The 24,294-nt window shown below is 40.4% G+C and overlaps 1 protein-coding gene across 6 annotated transcripts in view; it reads left to right on the top strand.

The window, feature by feature from the left end:
• The window catches only part of Arhgef12 (Rho guanine nucleotide exchange factor 12), a 142,529-nt gene that overhangs the window by 83,049 nt on the left and 35,186 nt on the right, over nucleotides 1-24,294 (top strand). For all 6 annotated transcript variants that reach the window (XM_031344555.1, XM_031344553.1, XM_031344556.1 and 3 more), the window contains 15 exons: nucleotides 153-210; nucleotides 2,268-2,446; nucleotides 3,682-3,759; nucleotides 3,930-4,049; nucleotides 6,180-6,320; nucleotides 12,033-12,107; nucleotides 14,162-14,254; nucleotides 16,455-16,565; nucleotides 16,757-16,855; nucleotides 20,630-20,672; nucleotides 20,973-21,078; nucleotides 21,493-21,630; nucleotides 22,200-22,232; nucleotides 22,518-22,632; nucleotides 23,425-23,530. In XM_031344555.1, the coding sequence (XP_031200415.1) occupies nucleotides 153-210; nucleotides 2,268-2,446; nucleotides 3,682-3,759; nucleotides 3,930-4,049; nucleotides 6,180-6,320; nucleotides 12,033-12,107; nucleotides 14,162-14,254; nucleotides 16,455-16,565; nucleotides 16,757-16,855; nucleotides 20,630-20,672; nucleotides 20,973-21,078; nucleotides 21,493-21,630; nucleotides 22,200-22,232; nucleotides 22,518-22,632; nucleotides 23,425-23,530 (1,495 nt within the window). The remainder of the gene's footprint in view (nucleotides 1-152; nucleotides 211-2,267; nucleotides 2,447-3,681; nucleotides 3,760-3,929; nucleotides 4,050-6,179; nucleotides 6,321-12,032; nucleotides 12,108-14,161; nucleotides 14,255-16,454; nucleotides 16,566-16,756; nucleotides 16,856-20,629; nucleotides 20,673-20,972; nucleotides 21,079-21,492; nucleotides 21,631-22,199; nucleotides 22,233-22,517; nucleotides 22,633-23,424; nucleotides 23,531-24,294) is intronic.

The following is a 24,294-nucleotide window of genomic DNA, read 5'->3' as shown; positions in this document are numbered from 1 at the left end:
CAGGTGGCCACAGGTTAGATGTACCACCTTTAAATGAAGGTCTTTTGTGTTTAAGTTCATTTTGTTGCTGAATATATAGTAAGTCCTGAAGTCACTCTGTCTGCTGTTCTGATTAGCTCTATTTGATGCCTATTATTTAAATTTTCTTACAGGTGAATGGTACTCTGGTGACTCATTCAAATCATCTGGAGGTGGTGAAATTAATCAGATGTAGGTGAATGTTATTTTTTAATTTGTTTTCTTAAACCATTAAAACAAGGGTCACCAAGCCTTTTTCTGTAACTGGCCAAATATCAAATATTTTAGGCTTTGTGAACTATATAGTTATTACTGGAGCTTGTTATTGTAGCACATAAGCATATGTAGGCAATATGTAAATGATGGGTATGGCTTAGTTCAAATAAAACATTATTTGGCAAACCGGTCTGTGATCTAGATTTAGCTCTGTAGCTTGGTGTTTTCCACCCCCTATCCCCATTGGAAGGTCTAAGGTAAAAATTTACTAGTTATTTTGTGTCAGCTCCCTGCTTCAGTACATCTATTTGGAAGGATATAAATCCTGACAGTCAAGGAGCTTGAGAATCAGAGTGTCCTGAGAAGAACTTTAGAAATCATGTAGTGCAGTCACTTGACCTCAGATCAGTAAATGGTTTTGAAATTCAAGCCAATCTCTTAGAGAAACACAAGGCTCTGGATTTACAGCATTCAAGTCTGTACATTACAACAGAAGGAATAAAGAGGGTGATGCTTTTCTAAGCCGACAGCAAGGTAGGGGTTGGCCAAGCTCCAGGACCAGCAGGGCTTCAGTTTCTCTATTTACAGGTTCAAGCAAGGGTTCAGTGGTTTTGGGAGATTTGCCTCTGTTGATGATAATGGTGCATATTTGGGATATTGGGATTCAATGGAGTCCTGAAGCCCTCTACCTCCACCCCGCTATGGTTTGTTGTTACTTTCTAGCTCCACCCTCTCTGGAAAAGAAGTTGTGTGTTTGTGATGACTTCATTCTTTGCATGGATGATAGCATGACAGTTGCTCCAGAAGTAGAGAAAGGCATTTTTATGTCTCATCATCTAAGCAGCTTCTGTATCTCCACTCTGGCCTGCCTTGGGTGTTAGGTATTTGTCTTGTTTTTAAAGAAATATAAAAGTGCAAAGAGAAAGCTGAAAATAAATGGAATGTAGCAGAAAAGGAATGCATGATTGTGTCAGGTCAGTTCATAGTAAGTACAGTCTAAAAAAAGAAAGCTATTTATAGTCAAGCAGAATCGCTTCATTTTTCTCACTGATTAGACAGACTTTTATATGGTCAGTGAACTGGGCTCACTGTGTAGGTTAGGTTAGGCTTGCCTAGTACACCCTGGATAATCTAATCAGGCTTTGAGCTTGAGACCTGCCTCAGCCTCTTGAGTGATGAGAGTTACATGTGTGTTACATGTCATGTCTGCCTTAATAAACTTAAGTTCCTCATGCCTTTTTCGAGGGATGAGGATTGGAGTAGGAGTTCAAACTGAGTTGTATGTAGCCCAGGGTAGCCTCGGATCCATTGTATAACTAAGGCTGGCCTTGAAATTTTGATACTCTTGTCTTTATCGCCTTAGTGCTAATATTATAAGCATAAACCTCATACCTGATTTATACAGTGCCAGGGTTGGAACACAAGGCCTCACACATATAGGCAAGCACTCTACAGATCTAACTGTACCCCAGCCCCAGTGATGACCTCTTTTAAAACCATATCCTGGTTCTTTCATTGCCTCCTCAATGCTTACATAATCCTGGTTACTTGTAGCCTACTTTTTAATGCCCACTCCAAACATCATCAGAGTGATTGGATTTTGGTTTCCTTTGAACTAGTTAAAGAATAGAAAGAGTTAGAGCGAGGTGAGCATATGGGCCAGTAAGATGGAATAAATTGCTTTCTCACAATGAATATTAAGACTGAAAGCCTTATTTCAAAGTATACTTGCTGGCTTGTGGTGCATAGTTGTGATACCAACACTTGGGAGGCTAAGGCAAGAGCATCACAAGTTCAAAGGTTACCTTGCTGCAGAATGAGTTCAAGGTCACCTTGGGCAACTTAGAGAGGCTGTCTCAAGATAAAAAGTATCTTAAAAGGTACAGATTTACCTCGGGAGTCACTTGACAAACATGCATTCCCTGGGGACAGTTCTCACTACCTCAGATAAAGAAAACAAAGGTTTTAAAAAAGTTTCTCAATAGTGTTACTTTTTCTTTTCTTCTTTTTCTCCTCACCTCCCCTACCTCAAGCTGGTTCCTATGTAGCTCTCACTGTCCAGGGACGCCCACCTGGGTCGCCCCAGATTCCACTTGCTGATTCTGAAGTAGAACCATCAGCCATTGGACATATGTCTCCCATTATGACATCCCCTCATTCCCCTGGAGCAGCAGGGAATATGGAGAGAATCACTAGTCCTGTGCTCATGGGGGTAAGTTCAGAACATCTTAGTAGATGCTCAGTCATATAACGATGTCTTTGCTTTGTATTAGGAATTTTGTGTATTAAACTTATCAGTAAACTTCCATTCAAGATTCTAAATATACTTAAAGAAGTTACATAATTATCTGGAATAATTGTTGTTGTGGCAAATTTATTTGAACAATTAGATACCTGCCATGTATAAAAACGGTGTACAGTCCACAGAGATAAGGTTATATGTTTAGCCTATGCTCAGAGTTGTTAGTCATCTGACAGTCTTTGCTTTTTGAAGATAGGAGTTTGTTTTGTTTACCGTGTGTTCCTGATGCCTGAAATATTGCTCAACATATTGGAGGTGCTTAATAAACCCTTGCTGAATGAAGTTAAGAGTATAAGTAACCATAAAAAAGAGACAGAATGTAGACAGAAGGGGGAAAGTACAAAGTTTTGTGAGGCTTTCAAGGAGGAGAAAGCACATCCAATTGTGATGTCGAGGATCTTCAAAGAATGGTTGTGTTTGAATTTAGCTGTTTATAATGGGTGACGGTGGTAGCCATGGTGAGGAAGACAGACAGGTGGATAAGATAGAATAAACACAGCTGAAAACCAAGGAAGTACCACAACTTTCAACTTTCAGAAAAGCAAGACTTTTGTTTAGTGAGTGCCAGTTAAGAAGCTATGTGGTCGTAGGTGGCTTAACAAAAGGTCATCTGTGGATTCACAGTTGGTGAACAAGTTACAAGTAACTGAGTAAGCAGTAAGAATCCGTTTAACTGGGAGAGGGTTGTGATAGTTATAGGAGGATAGGAAGACACAGAAATCTGTAAAACAAGAGTGATGAATTGGGAGTTGCCTCAGATTTCTAGCAAGCTGGAGTGGAAATTGGAATGAAGCATGGGATTGGGAAGTGCATTGGGAGGGATGTGTAGATGGATGAATGGGTGCATGCACGAACGGACGTTTGGTAGTAATGTCTCAACTGGGAGAGTAGAGTCAACTGGAATTCTGTAATTCCAGTTCTCCAGCTGATACCCACATTTACTGTTCTCTTGAACATAGTTTAGTGAAGGTGAACTGAAAGGGCAGAACTGTTCCTGTGCCTTTCCTAATGCAATGAGCCATCTTCATTCATAACTGCTAGGAGTAAGAACTCCTAAAGGACCCCCAGCTGGCCCAGAACACCATCTCTCTCGGCTTTCAGTTTTAGCTTCATTTCTCCTGTACTGTGTTCTTATCCTTTCCTAGGAGGAAAACAATGTGGTCCATAACCAGAAAGTAGAGATTCTGAGAAAAATGTTACAGAAGGAACAGGAACGGCTACAGGTAAGGAGGTAGCCTGGGCTCTTTGCAGGCTAGAGAACCTGGGAGCTCCTGTTACCCATAGTCAGTCAAGAGAACTAACGTCCCAGTGCCAGCTACTGTTGTGCCAGCAGTGACTTTTCTCTCCACTTGACGTAGGTAATTTATTTCTAAGATGTTGTTATAACTTTCAGTTACTGCAGGAAGATTACAACCGAACGGCTACCCAAAGATTGCTCAAGGAGATTCAGGAAGCCAAGAAGCACATCCCACAGCTGCAAGAGCAGCTGTCCAAAGCCACAGGCTCTGCTCAGGTAGTGGCATTGAAAGTTCTGCCCAATGTTTGCAGAACTTCTGGGACTGGGTCAGAGGATGCTGTAGTAGTTTCCCTTTGAAACTGATGTTTTTAGCAAAGGGTGACAGGATGTTCTGTGCAGGATGTTATGGATATAATGATTAACAGAAGTAAGTATGGGCTTCTGATTGTTTGCTTGCTTTGGTTCCATTGAAATTTAGGAGAGTTGAGTACTTTTGATTTGCTGTGACAAATCAAATGTAGATTTGTAAGAAATGTAGTTGAAAGTAGCTGCACTTTTATGGTTCACACTGTCAAAGTGACAACTGATAATGTTTTTAAAGGAGGGATGTGAAGTTTTTGCACACTAAAGGGCATTGTGGCAAATACATGGGCAGACATTCTTTAGGGTCCTGAAGCTAGATACTGTTGTTCTCCTCTATTTTGCAAATGTACTAAAGACTTATAGACTGCACAAAAGTGATAAAACTTGAGTTCAAGGCCAGGCATGGCATAGCACTGAGGCCAGGAGAGGCTGAGGCAAGAGGGTTGTACCTTGGAGGCTAGCCTGGGCTACAAGGTAAGAGGCTGACTCTAGGAAAAGAAAAAGAGAGAGACAAAGAAAACCTGAAATCCAAACTTATTAAGATTTCTAAGCTTGCCGAGCAGTGGTGGCGCACGCCTTTAATCCCAGCACTTGGAAGGCAGAGACAGGCGGATTTCTGAGTTCGAGGACAGCCTTGTCTACAGAGTGAGTTCCAGGCTAGCCTGGAACAGGCTACACAAATAAAACTTGTCTCGAAAAACAAAAACAAAACAAAACAAGATCTCTAAGGTTGCTCTAAGGTTGATTATTTATCTTTATAGGCAGGACACCACTTTTGCAATGCTTCCTGCCTTATCCTTCCGAGTGCCAGAGGGTTACAGTTGTGCCCTATCATAAGTGAACAAATCTTTGTTTTTCTTTACAGATGCAGAGCCTAACTATATCTTCCTGACTAGCCTTACACTTGGCTATGTAGCCCAGGCTGGCTTTGAACTTAGTGCAATCCTCCTGCCTTAGCCTCCTGAGAGCTGGAATCACAGGCATTTGCCACCATGCTCAATTTCATATTTCTGGTCTTATTGACCCTAACTTTTATTGTAATTTTAAGCCAGGTTTGAATAGAACTTGCTAATAAGGCAAAGTTATGGTAGTGATGTACTAGTGGTTAAAAGGTCAGCCTCAATGTCAGTTGGACATCCTGTAATGCTCCTGTTTGAGATCCACAAAGCTTCCTATACTTCATTTCAAAGGAAGGTGGACAACTTGCCTGTAGAATTACTTACCTATGCATTTAAAATGGGTAAAAGCTGATGAGCTGTTACTTTTTTTGAGCTGGTAAAAGTCAGCTGAAAAGAATATTTGGAGACCATTTATCTTACTTTGCTACTTTTAAAGTGAAATACTATGTCATGGTTGGGGAAGCTGACATTGCTGAGGTGACATGAAACGAGAGGTCTTCTGGTTTGGGGTACTTCACCACACATTCTTTTGCATTTTGATTATTATGCTCCAGTAATGGTTTGTGTGTTCATGAATGCCTGGGTCCTTGTATGCACATACACATATATTTGGTAGCACTGAGACTGAGCCTCATGAATATTAGTTGGGCTACACCACTGAGCTATATTAGGAGCCTTTCCTGTTTTTATTATTGAATAAAAACAAGGTATTTACCCAATGTGCACAGTAAAAATGTAGCTTTAGTAATTTACCTTGATAGCTTGTGACCAAATATTGAACACTTAATGAAACTTAGAAGCAGTGGGAAGGCATTTAGATAGAATTAGTATAATAGTCTTTACTAATAGCAGACAATCAAAATGATGTAAGTTAATCATTGTATATATGTTTGTGGTGTAGTTGCTTTTGGAACTTTTACTCTGTATTAAAACATTGCTTTCCCTATCTTTACGGTTGTTCATTTTAGGTTTCTAGAACTCACAGCTGTTTATGCTTTTTACTTTAAGTATTTTGACCTTAAGTGATTTTGGTCACATCAGTAGCTGTATCCATGTGGAATGTATGGGCACTGTTTCCTTAAACAGTCAGTAATCATCATTCTCTCCTATGATTGAGTCTGTGTGATTCTTTAATCTGTTTTAGGACGGAACTGTAATTGCACCCTCCAGGCCATTAGGTGATGCCCTAACACTCAGCGAGGCAGAAACAGATCCTGGAGATGGCTTGTGCAGGACTGACTGGAGCGCTGGAGATGCTTCTCGGCCCAGTAGTGACAGTGCAGATGTAAGCTTTAATCTTTTAAATCATATCTTCTTGTATTTTCCTTATAGCCCCTTTCTTAAGCTATGTGTGTTTCCAATGTTGTCTTTTATAGTAAAAGTTTTTATGTAGTAATTTGGTGAACAGAAGTTCTGAACACTGTTCTATGTGAGCTTTTAATTCCGGAGTTCACTTTCCCCCCAGGCATTCACTGCAAAGTGTTTCTTGTAGGGGTGGAATTTCCCAGCAGGCTTCTTGTTTGTAGATAGGCAAATACTTGTGCTTTTTAGCTCAAATGAGAGGCCAACTGTTGGTGTCTTTAAAAGCATGTTAATATTCCAATTGTGGTCAGAATGACTCAGTCTTGAATCATGAGGCAATTTGCCATTACAAAGAGAAACAGCCTTTATCCTGTTAGGCTTAGTTACTAGCCTAGTTTTACTGACAGTTCTGTCCTGATTCACACAGAGACTACCAGGTGGATGTATTTGTTCATAAAAACATGTTAGGTTGAGTATGATGTAGAACCATAGCTTCATGAATACTAAAAGCAAAACCGGGCTAAGTATGGTATTACGTAAACTATAATCTTAGTACTTGGAAGCCAGAGGCAGGAGGATCTCTGTAAGAGGGTACACTGGTATAAATAGAGAATTCCAGGCTAGCCAGGGCTTCATAGTGAGACTCAGGCTATCAGCATTGCTTATGCAACATTATTTTATACATAGTCCTGGTGATAGACAAGAAATAGGTCGTCTCTTTTAAGGACAATGAGGTCATAGTCTGAGGTAATGTTTTGTGTCTGTGGGCTTTGGAATCAAGTTAGAAAGTTGTGACTGGTGATGTTTTTAAGACAAGTACAGAACATTAGGTGTGTTGTGTGTTGAAGAGGTGTTGTTACAGCTTGTAACTTGTGGGCATACAAGTACTGGTGAGTTGTTTAACATGAGGGGAAACTGTGGCCCGTGCTCTAAGCCATTATCTAGGCTACTTTTTTTTTTTTCCCTCAAGATATGGTTTCTCTGTGTAGCCCTGGCTGTCCTGGAACTCACTCTGTAGACCAGGCTAGCCTCGAACTCAGAAATCCGTCCACCTCTGCCTCCCAAGTGCTGGGATTAAAGGCATGTGCCACCACTGCCTAGGCTACCTTTGAGGCCTGGATTACTGGTTCAGTTTCTCACACTGTTTTTTTTTTTTTTAAAAAGATTTACTTACTTATTTTATGTATATGAGTATACTGTGGCTGTCTTCAAATACACCAGATTCCATTACAGATGATTGTGAGCCACCATGTGGTTGCTGGGAATTGAATTCAGGACCTTTGGAAGAGCAGTCTGCGCTCTTATCCACTGAGCCATTTCTCCAGCCCACTGGTTCAGTTTCTAAAGCAAGGAAAATTTGAGAACTTTTTTGAAAGATGATGATAACCAGATTTTAAAAGTTCAATTTTCAAGGAAAATTATAATAGCTTATATTGTTCAAGCATTATAATAATGCTGGTATAACTTTTGTTAGTTAATTCTGAAGACAGCTTTGTGGAGTATTGTTATGTCACATTATAAAAGAAGTTTTGAGGGCAAAGGGAGATTGCTAGCTTGCCTACCTTATTCAGGCACTGAATGATTTGCCTCTCTACTTAGCTCCACGGGACTGATCCTCTAAATATGCACAAAGGTACTGACACATGAGAACATGGCTTTTTTTTTTTTTTTTTTTTTAAAGAGAATGAAGGTTTTAGAGCAACATGGAATGTCAGGATTGGGAGTGAAAAGCTAGAGAGGAAATGAGACAGACTGGAGGGCAGGTGTGAAGGCTCTCCCAGGTGTGTGAAGGCTCTCCCAGGTGTGTGAAGGCTCTCCTACTTGTACTAGCAGCCCTGCTTCAAGAACAGTCTTCCCTCTTCCCTATGTATATTACCTGCCATTAACATTTCCTGAGTATAGGCATTCAGAACAAATGGTATGGATGGGAAATTAGAATTTTACAATGTTAGAACCAAAGTCTGTGCTTTCCAAATATAGCTATATTAAATGGAGTTGATTGATGAGCTCAGAATTAGGCTTTACAGCAAATTAATTCTGTCAGGTAATTTGTAAGAATTAGAGTAAATAGTATCCTAGTTTCTCTTGTGATGAAACACCAGTTGGCTTATACTTCCACATCATAGTCCATCATTGGAGGAAGTCAGGACAGGAACTCAAGCAGGGATGGAACCTGATGCAGAGACCATAGAGAGGTTCTGCTTTCTGTCTTGCTGTCCATGGCTTGCTTAGCCTGTTTTGTTACAGAGCCCAGGACCTCCAGCCCAGGGATAGACCCACACACAATGGCCTGGGCCTCCCACGTCAATCACTCATTAAGAAAATGCTCCAGAGTTGCCTACAGCATGGTCCTATGTAGGCATTTTCTCAATTGACGTTCCCTCCTCTCAGATGACTCTAGCTTGTGTCAAGTTGACATAAAACTAGGCAAGACAAATAGTAAAATGACTGAGTACAGTATTTAGGCTCTAACATATACATAAATAAGGAACACCATCAGAAATGTACCAGTGTAGAAGACAAATTGGAATAAAGAGACAAGGGATTCAAAATAAAAGGAGAGTGGCTCACTAGGAATTTAAAAGATGTATGTTGAATAGTTAACAGTTACCATTTAGTGAATGCTCACTTTGTGCCAGAGGTTATACTAGTGCCTTGAGATACTCTTTTTATTCTCAAAGTATCTTAAGTAGTATTACCATCATATAGATAAACTAAGACCAAATAACTAAGTATTGTGAAACCCTGAGAAATAATGTAGTCCAGATTTATCTACTGAACATATAGCAATCTTGTTTAATTCCCATAAGTGTCAGTGTGAGGTAAAAGTAGATTATGACTTTCCATATTTCTTTGAACTGTATTGCAGTGAGTTTGGAAGGATCAGTCTTCTTTTGAGTTAGTATTTTTTGCTTTTAAAATTTGTTATCTGTGCGTATATGTTTGTCTGTCTGGTAGACACAGATATTATGTGTGCATGTGCATAAAAGCCAGAAATCGTCACTAGGGTGGGGGCGGGTCTTTCTTCTATTACTGTTGATCTTATTTTTTGAGACAGTCTTTCTCTGAACCTGGATCTTACCTACTGGTCAGTCTGGCCAGTCATGGTGCTCCCAGGATCTGTTTGTTTTGCCTCCTAGAACCTGGCTTACAAATAATCTGTGGCCACCTTTTACTTGGATGCTGGTCTGCGCTCCAGTATTTATACTCACATCTTTATGGTTATGGACAAGCACTTTGCTTACTGAGCCCTGTCTGTAGCCCTCTTCTCAGTTTTATAAAACAACTTTCTAGTATTTGTAGTTCAAAAATACAGCTGTTTGCTCAGTTTAGTGAAGACTTAAAAGAATGTCATGAGCCACTTTTCTCAGAAGTGGCTTGCTCATCATCTACAATTCAGGTTTTCTGATTTTTATTGTTGCAAATTTATTTTGAAGCCAGGCAGTGGTGGCGCACGCCTTTAATCCCAGCACTTGGCAGGCAGAGGCAGGCAGATTTCTGAGTTTGAGGGCAGCCTGGTCTACAGAGTGAGTTCCAGGACAGCCAAGGCTATACAGAGAAAACCTGTCTCGAACCACCCCTTACCCCCAAATTTTTATTTTGAAATTTCTTCAGAATGGCTACTCTAACTGTATAGAAGTTCATCAAGATGGACAGGCTTTGGATCTAATATTTCTATATGATTGTTTTTATTGCAAGTTTTTTATAACAAAATTTTAGTAAATATAAAATTATCAAATATATTTATAAGGGGGGGGTTTCATGGGTATCACACCTCTCATAACCCAGTCTCAGCTCAGACTTGTGTGTGACTCCTGTTCCTCAAGTCTGAGACTTTTATTTCATTAATGTGACTTTAAAGAGGTGAGATCTCTAAAGTGGAACTTTAGTCTTATCAAACCTTATGAATTAATAATTTTCCTAACACAATTTGATTACCCTAATTGTCTTACAGGGATTTTTTGCATCTTGCTTATTTGATTTGTTTTATGTTTCTGGGGAACAAACTCAGGACTATGATGTGAGACTCCCTCACTAATACATCCCAATCCTGGTTTGTTTATTTGAATCAAGATTCAGGCAAGGTCTTTATAGCATTCCCTTCTCCTCCCTTCCCTTCCCTTCCTTTCTCTCAACTTCCCTTCAGTTCCCTCCTCTCTGTTCCCCCAACCCCTTGATATTTTTTGTTTGGAAAAAATCAGATCATATATCCAGTTAAATAACCCCTTTCTGACTGTCTTTTCATGGTGTTGTGTAACTCGTTCCTATGTCTTTATTTCCTGAAAACTTAAAATTAGATCTAGAGTACTGATGAGATTAAGGTTTGATAGTTATTGTTGGCAGGAATAATTCATGGATAATACTGGGATATCTCCTCCTGCCATAGCAGGAGGGTAAGTGATTGTGTAAGGTGTTAATGTTTGATTTTTTTTCCATTATAAAGTTCTCTATCAGTCTGTTATCTGTGTCTTTTACATCCTTCTCAGGGTCAAAATGCCTAGTTCCTTATTCAATTAGGGATTTCAAAAGCATTCTGTATATATAGCTGGAAAGACTTCCCTTCACTAGCTATTAGTTCACCGTAAAACAGAGCCTGCATAGGAAATGCAACATTGTGACTTGACACCTTTCCTGGGGACATTGTTTCTATTCACCCTCTACAGAAAGGGCAGTGACAAACCAGAGATGGTTCCATCCAAGACCTGTTCAGTGAATCAGTTTATTGAGTCTGCTTACAGGATGATGGGTGACTCAGGCAGTTACATCACCAACAAAGCCTGCCCCTGCTTGCCTGATGACTCAAGAAAGCTGCATTATGGCAGTCCTCTGCCCAACTTGCAGACAGCGGCACCACAGAGTCATTTGTGTGTCCCAGCACTTTGTCTTTTACTCATAGTATCCTCACACGAAGGCTCCCAGAGTCCTGTAAATTCCTTCTGAGGTTCTTGAGCTCCTTAGTGCTCTGCTCCCTCCAGGAGGGAGATTTCTGTTTGGGGAAATGGCTGCATCACATGCAGAATAAACATTTCTGCGAGAGTCCATATTCTTTGTGTGTGTGTGTGTGTGTGTGTGTGTGTTTGTTTGTTTGTTTGAGACAAGTTTCTCTGCTTAGTCCTGGGACTCACTCTGTAGACCAGGCTGCTTCTAACTTTGATCTGCCTGCCTCTGCCTCCCTGATGCTGGGAGAGTCTATATTCTTAAAAAAATTCAAAGATGACCAATGGGGTAGGGGTTGTGAGTATGTTTGTAATATATTTGAACTCACAGGTACTTATGTAAGTTATCAATTGTAATGTGAATAATTTGGTTTTGGTCACTAAGAGAAAGGAAGAGATAGTTTGATAAGGTATAGGCTAAGAGAGATGATAAAGTTAGAGTTTTATTGGGAATAACGAGTTTTGAGGTATGCCGTGTACCTGTTCATAGTTATGAAAAGGGAAGGTGCTACAAGCTGAAGCTTAGATGAAATGGTTTCATTGATTCTGTATCTTTTTAGTGTGATGTGGAAAAGCTGAGAGAATAAGTGGCCAGTGGCGGAGAGAAGAGTCATGCCATTTAGGATATGAAGGGTATTTAGTTTTTAATACACAGAAGAATCAGAACTTTGTCCCCTTATACACTGATTTCCCCCATTTTCATCTGGTCCTTACTGAAATGAATTAATACCTGTGTGTATGTGTTCTCTTTTCATTAGAGTCCCAAGAGTAGCCTGAAAGAAAGGATTTATCTAGAGGAAACCCCAGAGAGAAGTGAAGGAGTTCAGGATGCTGTGAGTATGACGTCCATGCTGTCAGTATCATCTTTGCGTTTGAGAGTTAGTCCAGTGTGCCTTACATGTTGGCAAGTGCTTCAGGTGGAGCTCTGCCTCCTCCACCTTTTCTTCAGGTCAGGATGTGCTAGGAGGATCTCACATGCTGTCTAGGAGAGAGGGTGTGAGACAAAACAAAACCTATTTATTAGAAGAACATAAGATTTGAATAGGTAGTCCATAGCGTTATTAGTGGATTATTACAGCAAAATATGCCATAACATTTCCTACTAACTTGTTTCTTTATTTTTTGTTTTTTTGAGATAGGGTTTCTCTGTGTAGCCCTGGCTGTCCTAGAACTTGTTCAGATACTCCTTCCTTTTAAGTGCTGAGATTAATAGCATGCACCATCAGCACCTGCATGCTTTCTGTTTTTATGAGTAGACTATTTTGACCTGTTCACATAAACAGAATCACATAATATTTTTTCTTTGTGACTGGCTTATATCAAGTAGCATAATGTCTTCAAGTTTGCCCATGTTGTACCATGTGCCAGTATTTTCTTCCCTTTTAAGACTGATTAATAATACTCTTCTCCCCCTTTCTCTCCTCCCATGAATATATTAGGCAGAGTATAATATTACATATTTAGTAGTTTTAAATATGTAAGAAACTTAAACTTCCCCCATGTATATACATGCTTATGCACCACTGTGATATTTTAGTCTTTTTGAGTATCTATTTAGAAAGCCAATTACTGGATTTTCATACTCTTGAATAAGATTTTTTTTTTAATCATTCATTTCCTTGTGTGTGTGCATGATGTAGAGTTGGTTCCATTTTTCCGCTCAGGTCCCCAGGCTATGTGGCCTTGCTGAGCTCTCAGTGTCCCTGGGTTCTACATACTCTTAATAGAATGCCTCAGCATTATGATTTTCCTTGGTATTTTAAATGTTTGGCTGTTTTGCTTTTATGTATACCAGTGCACATGTGTGCGGTAGCCAGAAGAGTGGGCATCAGATCCCCTGGATGGCTGCATACCACCATGTGGGTGCTGGAACCTGAGTGCAGGTCCTCTCCCAGAGCAGGAAGGGCTCATTAACTGCTGAACCCTCTCTCTAGCCCTTAGATTTTATTTTTTTAATAAATGTATTTGAAGTTTTACTGTAAAAGATTAAACAGAATTTTGTTGTATTATCAACAACATTTTTGAATAGTCAGAGACATCCAGTTACAAAATGAAAATGTGACCATTTTTGAAAATAAATGTCTATTGCTTCATCTAATTTTTAAAAATTCTTAAAAATCTGAGGTTAAAGAAAATAAAAGCAATTTAAAAGGAGAGACAGAACAGGAATGGGGCTCTAGGGCATTGGTAGACCCTTGCCTAGCATAACCAGTGCCCTGCATTTTAGTTCTAGCATCACAAAACAGAAAGAGAACCTAAGACAGTTTTATGTCCTTTCGTTACTAGGTGTGAGTATGTGTGGATGAAGTATTAAAAAATATGACTCCTGCGAGCAAAGGTGCAGTGAGCAGTGGTGGTTTATTAGTCTTAAAGAAAGGTTTATTAGTCTTAAAGAATCCACGTTTCCCCCCAACACCCTCCCCCACACTTTCCTGTTCTGAGAAATAGCCAGTTCTCTTCTGTACATTGATTTGAGAACCAATACTTTGAAAATAAAGCATTTCAAAGATGATAAGGCCTTTTCTTTTGGATGGTGAGGCAGGAGTGAAAGCAAGCAAAATGTAGACTGGGGACTTTTAGATCTGCTGTCCGAATCCACCAGAATCCGCCCCCTGAAGATTTCTAACATAGAATAATTGAAGAGTTTAGATGATAGATTCCAAGCCCAGCAGTTGTGTTATCTGTTGATTTTAAACTAAAAACAAAAAGATGATAATAAAGTGGAACTCCATGGATGAAGTGAGCCATGCATTTCTTTGTTTGAAACAGTCTCTTTTCTGTGCCCCCTGATGTAGGATTGTGGGTGTCACACACCATACCCAGTTCTGTAGTTGGGTTTCATTCTGTCCCTGCCTGTGTGCTCAGATCTTGTCTCTGTCATTACCAGGAGACACAGTCGCTGGTCGGAAGCCCCTCTACCCGGGGTACCCCTCACATTATTGGAGCAGAGGATGACGACTTTGGTACTGAACATGAGCAGGTAAGACCTTGCTGTCAAAAAGCAAACCATTGAAGAAGATGTCTGACTCAATAAATATTCTTTGGAAGTTGAGATAAAACTTGTTAAGGATGCAAAGCTGAATCTTAAAAGTCCAGCACCGTGGGCTGGTTGCTTCTAGCTTTGAACAGTAGAAACTGACATTGCAGACTGTCGATGTAGGCTCATTTATGGGTACTTGAGAGTTTCATTTTATTGGGGTGGGATGTTACTAAATATGATAAAAAGAAATTTTACAAATCCCAGTTTGTCACTGATGGCAGGAATATCATTAGCCCAGTCTTTTTAACCCGTGATCTTGCTAAATTCAGTGATTATTTTTAGGAACTTTTTTTAATATTAGAAGGATTTTTGAGGCATGGTCTCACGCAGCCTAGGCTGACCTAAAACTCTCAGTATAGCTGAGGCTGACCTTGAGCCTTCTCCCAAGTGCTGGGATTGCTGTTGTGTACCACCACTCTCAGGGTCTAGTTTTTAACAGAAGTGTTTGAAGCCCTTAGGAGACAGGAGTAGCATGAGTTTGAAGCTAATCTGTGCTAGCTACATTGTGAGATCCTAGCTTGCTTTAATTTCAAAAACAAAAAGAACAAAGAATACTTTTGTAAATTTTTTTGTTTGTTTTTTTGAGACAGGGTTTCTCTGTATAGCTCCCTGAGTTCCCTGGCTGTCCTGGAACTCACTCTGTAGACCAGGCTGGCCTTGAATTCAGAAATCCACCTGTCTCTGCCTCCCAAGTGTTGGGATTAAAGGCGTGGGCCACCACTGCCTGGCTAAATAAAACATTCATATTGTTTCTTAGTGATGTGCCCTTTGTTTTCTTCTTTCTACTTTATGTATCTCTTATTTCTTGCCTGGATTGTGCTGACTAGGACTCCCAGTGTGAGACTGAGTCAGTTTGAGGAGCCCTTTTTATTCAGCCCTTCTATTCAGAGAACATTGAGTTTTCTTGCTTAAGTATGTGACTGACAGATGTTTTTGTAGATGCTCCTAATCAGGTTAAAAGTTATAAGCTAAAAAATAGTCCTAGCTTAATGGGAGTTTTCCTTTTTCTTTCTTTCCTTAAATCTTGACTGGATGTTGAATTTTGTAGAATGACTTAGGGTGATTGGTTTTTCTTATTTACTCTCTTAATAAAACAGATTGCATTGATTAATATTAGAGAATTGAATTGGTCTTGCATTAATTACTGCGATGACCCCCAACCAGTCATGACAGGTCAGCCCTCTAAATTTTATTTAGGATTTATTTAGTTTATATGTGGATCTGCAGGTGTGTCCTCACATGTGCACACATGACACAGTACATGTGTAGGTCAGGGAAAACTTTTGGGCTTGGTTCTCCTTACACCTTGCCTCTGTTCTTCTGTCCACCGCTATGTTGCTTGTGTGGTTTTGGTTAATTCTCCATGTCCTGCCTCCATCCAGCTGTAGGAGTGCTGGCCTTCTTACAGATGAGTGCTACCACAGCTGGAGATTTTAAATTATTCATTTACTTTTTTTTTTTTAAATGTATACAAGTGTTTGGACCAATTATGTGTTTGCATACTTTGTGTGTGCCTAGTGCTGCAGAGGTCAGAGGAGGGCTCCAGAATCCCTGGAACTGGAGTTAACAGAGGAACCAAACCCAGGTCCTTTGTAAGAGCAACAAGTGTTCTTAACTGCTGGGTCATCTCTAGCCCTCATATCTGAATTTTTACAAATAAAAAATAAAATAAGGAAGTTAGTAAGCCTGTAAGCTCAGCACTTAGGAGGCAGAGGCCTGAGGACCATGAGTTTGTTAGCTTGGACTGCATAGTGAGTTCAGGCTAACCAAGAGTATATAGCAAGACCAAAGAATAAACAAAACAAAACAGGAATCAGCAACAAACAAACAAAAAACAAAATAGGAACCTCCACAGTCCCCCCCAAAAGAGAGATAGACAGAAACAGGAAGGGGCCAGCAGTGAAACATACCCTTCAAAAGCACTCTCCAGGATCCTCGCGCCTCCCACCAAGGCCACCTCCTCAAGTTCCTGCCACTTCTCAGCTAAGCTCTCAGCCATAAGCCTATGGGGGACATTCCAGATGGAACCTATTACAGTAGGTCAATGGCAGATTCTCACGGCTGTGTTCAGTTTGCCTTACAAATACAGTTTTAACTCGGTTTTCAAGGGTTATTGACATGTAATCATTTTTTCCTCTAGATCAATGGACAGTGCAGCTGTTTCCAGAGTATTGAACTGCTGAAGTCTCGCCCTGCTCACTTGGCTGTTTTCTTACACCATGTAGTCTCACAGTTTGACCCTGCAACATTGGTAATATATCTTATAATTTACCTGATTGAGCATCCACATATTGATTCATATGCGGGGAGCTTTTTATCTGAAAAACAAGTAGACAGGCTTATTTTCTAAATTTATAAGACTAGGCATTTCAAATGTTATTAACTAATTATTACCTTTTGTGTGTTTTCACTGTGTCTTTTCCGTTTCTTTCCCCATGACAGCTCTGTTATCTCTATTCAGACCTGTATAAGCAGACGAACTCCAAGGAGACTCGGCGGGTCTTCCTGGAGTTTCATCAGTTCTTCTTGGACCGATCTGCAGTAAGTTGCTGAGTTAATACTGGGTTGTTCCTTCAGTGCATCCATTGCCTTGTTGACCTTGATTTCCTTTCTCCTAACCATGCTGTTGAAGCATATCATGCTTTTGGACATACATATTATGTCTCAGTTCTTGATTATACTTGGCTTAAAAATAATTTCTAAATTAATTTTGGGTATATGAATTTTTACAATACATTTTAGGAGTATATATGTATATTTGGAATTTTATATGTACACAATTAGGTTGGGAAATGAAAAACATAATATAGATGATAGACATGTATATGAGGATCCAAAGGATAATACTTGGATAATTGAATTCTGAGTGATCCCTTGGACATTAGAAATACAAATTTGACTAAAAAGTTGCACACTGTCTTAGTCAGGGTTTCTATTCCTGCACAAACATCATGACCAAGAAGCAAGTTGGGGAGGAAAGGGTTTATTTAGCTTACTTCCACATTGCTGTTCATCATCACCAGAGGAAGTCAGGACTGGAAGTCAAGCAGGTCAGGAAGCAGGAGCTGATGCAGAGGCCATGGAGAGATGTTCCTTACTGGCTTGCTTCTCCTGGCTTGCTCAGCCTGCTCTCTTATAGAGCCCAAGACCTCCAGCCCAGGGATGGCACCACCCACAAGGGGCAATTAAGAAAATGCCCCACAGATGGATCTCATGGAGGCACTTCCCCAACCGAAGCTCCCTTCTGTGATAACTCCAGCCTGTGTCAAGTTGACACACAAAACTAGCCAGCACACACACTAAAATTAGCGCTTTGTTTTACCAATGGAAGTGTTAGGGAAGCGGCTCAGTTGGTAGGGTGCTTACCACACAGGCATGAAGATCCACTTTGATCCTCAACGTCCACATGAATCTTAGGAAGACAGAAACAGGAGGATCTTGGGGGTTTGCTGTCCAGGAAGTCTAGCCAGTCATTGAGCTTGAGGTTTGGTGAGGGATCCCATCACAAACAGTAAGGTGGGCAGTGATGGAAGAAGATACTGCATCATTTTCCGGCATCCACTCACAAGCACAATACATACACCACACATACTTGTTTAAGTCTTTTATTTTTAAACTGAATTTTATCATGAACATTGCTAAGTAAGAGTAAACAATAGCCTTTAATACATCCTTGGATGATCTTATTGCTTGGCCCTTTTTCACCTTTTTTTTTGTTTGGTTTACCTTAAAAAAATTGTTTACTTTGTGTATATCTGTGCATACACACATCTTCATATACACATGTAGTCCAGAAGCCAACACCAGGTGTCTTTCTCACTTTTTTTTTTTAAACCATAATTAGCTTTTTTATTGGTGTGGTTTTGTTTATACTTGTGATGCAGAGGACAACCAGTGAAAATCAGTTCTTCTACTGTGAGGGTCCCAGGGATTGAATTCAGGTTTTAGACTTGATAACAAATTCTTTACCTGCTTAGCCATCTCCCTGACCGTCCATGCTGTCATGTTGAGACCAGGTCTTTCACTGAATCTCAGCTCAGTGGTTGACTTAGACTAGCTGTGCTCCAGGGATCCATCCTCCTGTGTCTACCTCCTCATTGCTCTATTACAGTCACACACCATTGTGCACTGCTTTTATGTGGATGCTGAGAACCTGAGTTCAGGCCCTTGGTCCTCATGCTTATCTAGTGAGCACTCGTCTTCTAAGACCTTATCCAATCATCCCCCCGCCCCCTATTCTTTATCCCTTTAGTTTTGCACAGGGTTTCACACCAGCCATGAATTCAGCATGTCATTGAAAATGACCTTAAACTTACTGTCTTGCCTCTGTTTCCTAATTGCAGAGATTAAAGGCATGTGCGACCGGTCATATCTAGTTTTATGAGGTGCTTTATGAGGTGCTGGGATGACACCCATAGCTTCATAAGTGCTAGGCAAACACTCCTTCCGCCACATTGCCAGCCCTTGTCTGTTCACACTTGTTCTCTTAGATGACTGCTTTCGATGCTAGTCTCCGTCTCTTCTTTCCAAGATTCCTCAACTGAAGACTTTGTTTTTATTTTACTGATTTTTTTTTTATTTACATGTATGTTTGTTGTCTGTGAGGGTAATATACCATCTGTGTGTCAGTGACTGTGGATGACAGAAGACAGGGTCAGGACCTAACTGCAAGATTAGCACATGCTCTTAACCACCGAGCCATCTCTCCATCCCAGCTCTGGCTTTGCTGTTTTCCTGGAAAGAGTGTAAACTGTGGCTATATTACCTACTTCCCTCATAGTGTGCACCTTCCCGTCAGCTGTTCATGATCTGTGTCAGCAGCAAAGTTTTAGAAGAATTCATATTAATGTGTTCATTCTTCTTTCATGTGACCAGTCAAAATTATGTTACTCATGTCCATATATAAATGAGTTAGTTTTTATTTGATTTCTTTGCGGTGCTGGAGACACACCCCTGTTTTGGTGCACTCAGCAAGGCTGTACTATTGAGCTCCACTGCTACCCCACTTGTGCTAAAAGAATGTTTCTTTTTTCTGTTTTTCATATCTTTCCTTTTTCCATTTCCTTGAAACAGAGTCTTTTAGCTCAGGCAGGCCTTTGGCTTAAGATTCTCCCATCTCTGGTTCCCAAGTGCTGGGATTACAGACATGTATGAACATGTCTTGCCATTTCACTCTTCTTAGGGGCCAGAGATGGCTTGCTCAGCGGTAAAGTGCTTGTTGTGCAAGTATAAGTACATGAATTAGATGTTTGCACCCACAGAAGAAGCCAGGCGTGGCTCTGCACACTTGTAATCCCAGTGCTAGGAGGGAAAACAGGGAGACAGGATTCCAGGGACTCTCTAGCAAGCCAGGCTAATAGAATCAGCGAATACCAGGTTCAGTGAGAAAACCTATTTCAAAAGAATAAGGTAGAGAGTGACACAGGAAGACAACTTTGGCCTTCACAGATGCATGTATGGGCAAGTGTACACACACGTGTGCATACATCACATACACCAAAATAAATTATGTAATGGTCTCATAATATTTTAACACTGACTTATTTTCAAATTTAGAACTTTAGATCTTTATAAGAATTATAAATTTAGGAAGTATATGACTTTTAATAGGTGTACAGTATAAAATTTGCATAAAAACCAAGATATTTCCTCTGAATACAAAATAGTAAGATTTTCTGTTTAGTTGTTGGGTAAAGAACATTATAGTCTGATAATGACCAAAGTCTACATGCTTATGGGAAGAAATCCTGGATAGAAAAAAGTTTATCCTAAGATAGTTGCTTTAGTTCTACTGCAGGAACTACTGATTAATTACTAGATATTTCAAGACTCAAAAATTCAACATGACATCCAGTACTTTTTCATCGGGAGTATACTGGTGAGATTTTTAAAAATTCACCTAAGAAAATTCCTGAGAATCACATGGTGTTTAGGATAAGCATCTTAGGTTCAGACATGAAAATCAGGCTTATCTATGAGTCAGGTTTTCATATGTAATACGTGCATAGTTTAGGTTTACTTTTATTAAAGAGTTTATAGTAAGTTGATGTCAGATATTTAGGTGGAGTGGTATGGAAGCATTTATTCTGCTGCCCAGTAAAATGGTTAGTTATTTCTTCACAGCAGAACTCTCGGAAAAGAGTTTATTCCCATATTTAAGCAGTAGCCCAGTCCAGGGCTTCACAGCCCTGGATGTTCACTTGGATGGGCAAGAACGGCTGGATTATGAGACACCTTTAGGATAAACTTCCACACCTTCCTTGGTGTGTCCCAGAAGCCCACAGTGCAGTTCTGACTTTGTTTGCATTGTTTCAGCACCTGAAAGTTGCTGTTCCCGAAGAGATCTCCATGGATCTAGGTAAGTTTGAAGCACCCACACCCCCGAAGATTAGTGTCTCCATCAAAATAGTGACTCGCCTCAGTTCCGCTGTTTTATGTTAGTTTAGTCAGGCTACTTTAATCGTGTGACTCACAGCTGAAAGAGAGTCTACTACATTGAAAAGATGAGATCTGGATTCTGAGAGGAAGTGCAGTAGCTGCGCTAAGTAAGTTCTCTGGTATAGTAAGCTCAGTGTGTGCTGTGCAATGTCACTGTGTTGCCAGTGTCAGGTTCCACAGACCATATCTTTAGATCACTTAATTCCTTTTCTTTATGCAGAAAAGAGAAGACCTGAGCTTATTCCCGAAGATCTGCATCGCCACTACATTCAAACAATGCAGGAGAGAGTCCACCCTGAAGTCCAGAGGCATTTGGAGGATTTTCGGTAAGTTTGGTGTTACAGAAAAGTATGCTCATTGTGAGTTATTTGTCTTATTTTTTAAAAAAATAGGAAAAGGCTACATATGAAATACGTTACTCCTCACTATGTAAACTGTTTGGCCTTAGCCCTGTTATTAAACATAATGGGCATCTGAAGTCAGAGGGTGGATGAGAGAGTCCATAGTCTCCATTCAGGTCCTTTCAGCACAGAGGCGGCTCAGTACGGCATCTATGCTGAGTGTGTTCTTTCCAGAAATGTGTCAGAAGCATCAGCCACCACTAGACCCTCGACTTGCTGGGTCAGAGTAGGAAACAGGACATCCTGCCTGTACATAGTCAGGTGTAGGTAGGGCTGTCTAGACATCTAGAGGGAGACAGTTTGCTCTCTGCTGAGATATTTTTTCCCTAACTCTTTTAGACAGAAACGCAGCATGGGGCTGACCTTGGCTGAGAGTGAGCTGACTAAACTTGATGCAGAGAGAGACAAGGACCGGGGAACTCTGGAGAAGGAGCGAGCATGTGCGGAACAGATTGTTACCAAAATTGAAGAAGTATTGTAAGTCAGAACTGCGTGCAGGAATGCTACTTTTGCTTGGAGCACTTTTTAAGCAGATCTGGCAGATTGTACATGTAGAATTATTATTCTGGCACTTGGAAACAGAAGTTTTCCTGTTAACTAAAGGTTCTTGACTTCTCCTTTCTGAATGTTGGTTAATGAGTAACTCTAAAACTTGTAATCAGTGATAAGCGTCAGGTGAACACTTTCACTGCTTGATTTACAGGCCTTGGGAAATACTTGCTGCTGTAGAACACGTTCACCTAATGACACAGCTATGAAATGGTGGGGGCCCTTTGTGGAGTAGAGTTCCTTGAGTTTTTTATTCTGGGTGTAGGCGGGACTGAAATCATTTAGTTCTTTTCTGTTGTTTCAAGTGTCTGAGCTTAAATAGCAAATGTCTGATTAAGTGTGTATGTTTCTTTGATCTTTTTTGATGGTACCTTGGATTGAACCCAGGGCCTTGTACTGTGTGATTTACAGATAGATCATTTCCAAATGTACCACTGACTTATAGATAGACCATCTCCAATTGTATGTACTTCATCTTAAAATATTTTTATTTTTAGGATGACTGCTCAGGCTGTAGAAGAAGAAAGGAGGTAATATAAATGTTCTCTACCCCAACTAGAGTTATATTTTCTATCTGCTCTAAAATGAGTTTCTTTCAACTTCATATATAGACTGTAGGCTCCCTCTGGTGGCCTGTTTTTTTATTTGATGAGAAACTCTAGTGTCATGTGGATAGAATTGGTTTGTGTACATTTTTTTAGTTTCTGTCTTGATTAATTTCCATCATTGGGCCTCTAGAAATCATTTGATTTCTTTATTCTGACCATTCTCCCCACATCAGAACTCTTACATTATTTAATCATTTTCTCCTCCAGTTCCACAATGCAGTACGTAATTCTCATGTATATGAAGCATTTGGGAGTAAAAGTGAAAGAACCTCGAAACTTGGAGCACAAGCGGGGTCGGATTGGCTTTCTTCCAAAGATCAAGGTGCGACTGGGGTAATAATAGAGGGGCTGCGTTGCCATTCTGCACATTTTCAGACAGGTTTTCCTTCCCAGTGTTTACTAAGCCAGATCAGCACTGAGCATCATGATAGATCTAACTTGGCTCTCTTACCTAGAAACTAAACATCTAGTGAGAAATCCAGTGAAGTCCATATGCCTGCCATCTGCAAATCAGTACCTTAGACTTTTACTTCAGGGTGCCTGTCTCAGTAATTATTAGGTTTTATTTAATGTTTGTTAGAGTAAAGGTGTGTGAAGACCTGCATGTCTCTAATTACTACTTCCCTAGTTTTCAGCACGGTGTCTTCACATGCTACGATAGTGTTGAGTGGATGAGTGATGCTGTAAAGCAGTCTCTTGACACATAAGCAAATGTTTGTCAGCAAGCTGCTGGTAAAATTGGCTTTTTCCTTTTTAAGAGTATTGTTTCTGTTGAAAGCTGAGCGTGGTAGTGCAGGCCTGTACCAACAGCACTTGGAAGTTACAAGAAGGAAGATCGAGAGCCCACGGTCACACTTGTCTATATAGTGGGTTTAAGGGAAGCCAGGACTACGCTAGATGCTGTCTCACACCAAAAAATGCAAAATAAAAAATAAGGCATGTTGAGCTTAAGGTTTACACACAGCTTGGCTCCATGGGTACCATGGTTCTTTTATGTAGATTTTGTCATTTCCTTTCAACCGGTCATTAGAATCATATTGCTTGTTGTATTTGAAAGCAACAAGACCTACTGTTTGATGTCTCTTATCTTACTGTAATTGTACCTTAAATTTAGCAAAGCATGAAGAAAGATAGAGAGGGTGAAGAAAAAGGGAAGCGAAGAGGATTCCCCAGCATTTTGGGACCCCCAAGAAGACCAAGCCGCCATGACAACAGTGCAAGTATGTTGAAGCCCGAGATGCTGTTCTTGCTGCCTTTCCTCAGAAGGTTGTATGGTCAGGGATTCGTCACTGGAGGCAGCTGCTCTGCAGCTGATGTTGCTGAGGCTGCACTGGGCCTTGTTTCTCCCAGTGCTGTTCTGAACAAAGCTCACCTACGGTGCTGTATTAACTGCTGTGAACATCTTCATCAATGACGTGTGTTATCACATGTGTGTCATGGCTTCTTATCTCTGATTTTATGCATGCCTATTCAATTTATGTTTGCTCAATTAAAAAAAAAAAAAAAAGCTTTGGACCAGGGAGCTAGCTCAGTTGGCAAAGCTCTTAAAAGAGACATTCAATCTGTAGAACCCATGTTGAGGGGGAAAAATGCCTAATGTGGTAGCTTGAATCTGGGAAGCCAGAGATAGATGGATCCCTGGCCTGCTAGCCTGACCTACATACTGAGTTCCAGATGAGCAGGGGGCTTTGTCTTAAAAGAGATTGTGGACTTTGACTGAGGAATGGAAATGGTACTCAGAGTTGTCTCATTCAGACCTGCACACCACACACACACATACACGCACATGCACACATGCGCGTGCACACACACACACACACACACACACACACACACAAACACACACACACACACACACACACCTCTGGTCATGGATCACTCCACCATGACTTGTTTAATCCCTTTGTACTTACTGTTATTTACTCTTTTCGTATTTCTGTGGTTTCCATGTGCCCACTGTGCTTCTTTTTTTTTTTTAAACTTT

Source organism: Mastomys coucha, unplaced genomic scaffold, assembly GCF_008632895.1.
Source record: "Mastomys coucha isolate ucsf_1 unplaced genomic scaffold, UCSF_Mcou_1 pScaffold23, whole genome shotgun sequence".
In the NCBI taxonomy this organism is placed as follows: Eukaryota; Metazoa; Chordata; class Mammalia; order Rodentia; family Muridae; genus Mastomys; species Mastomys coucha.
This window is presented reverse-complemented; position numbering and strand designations above follow the sequence as displayed.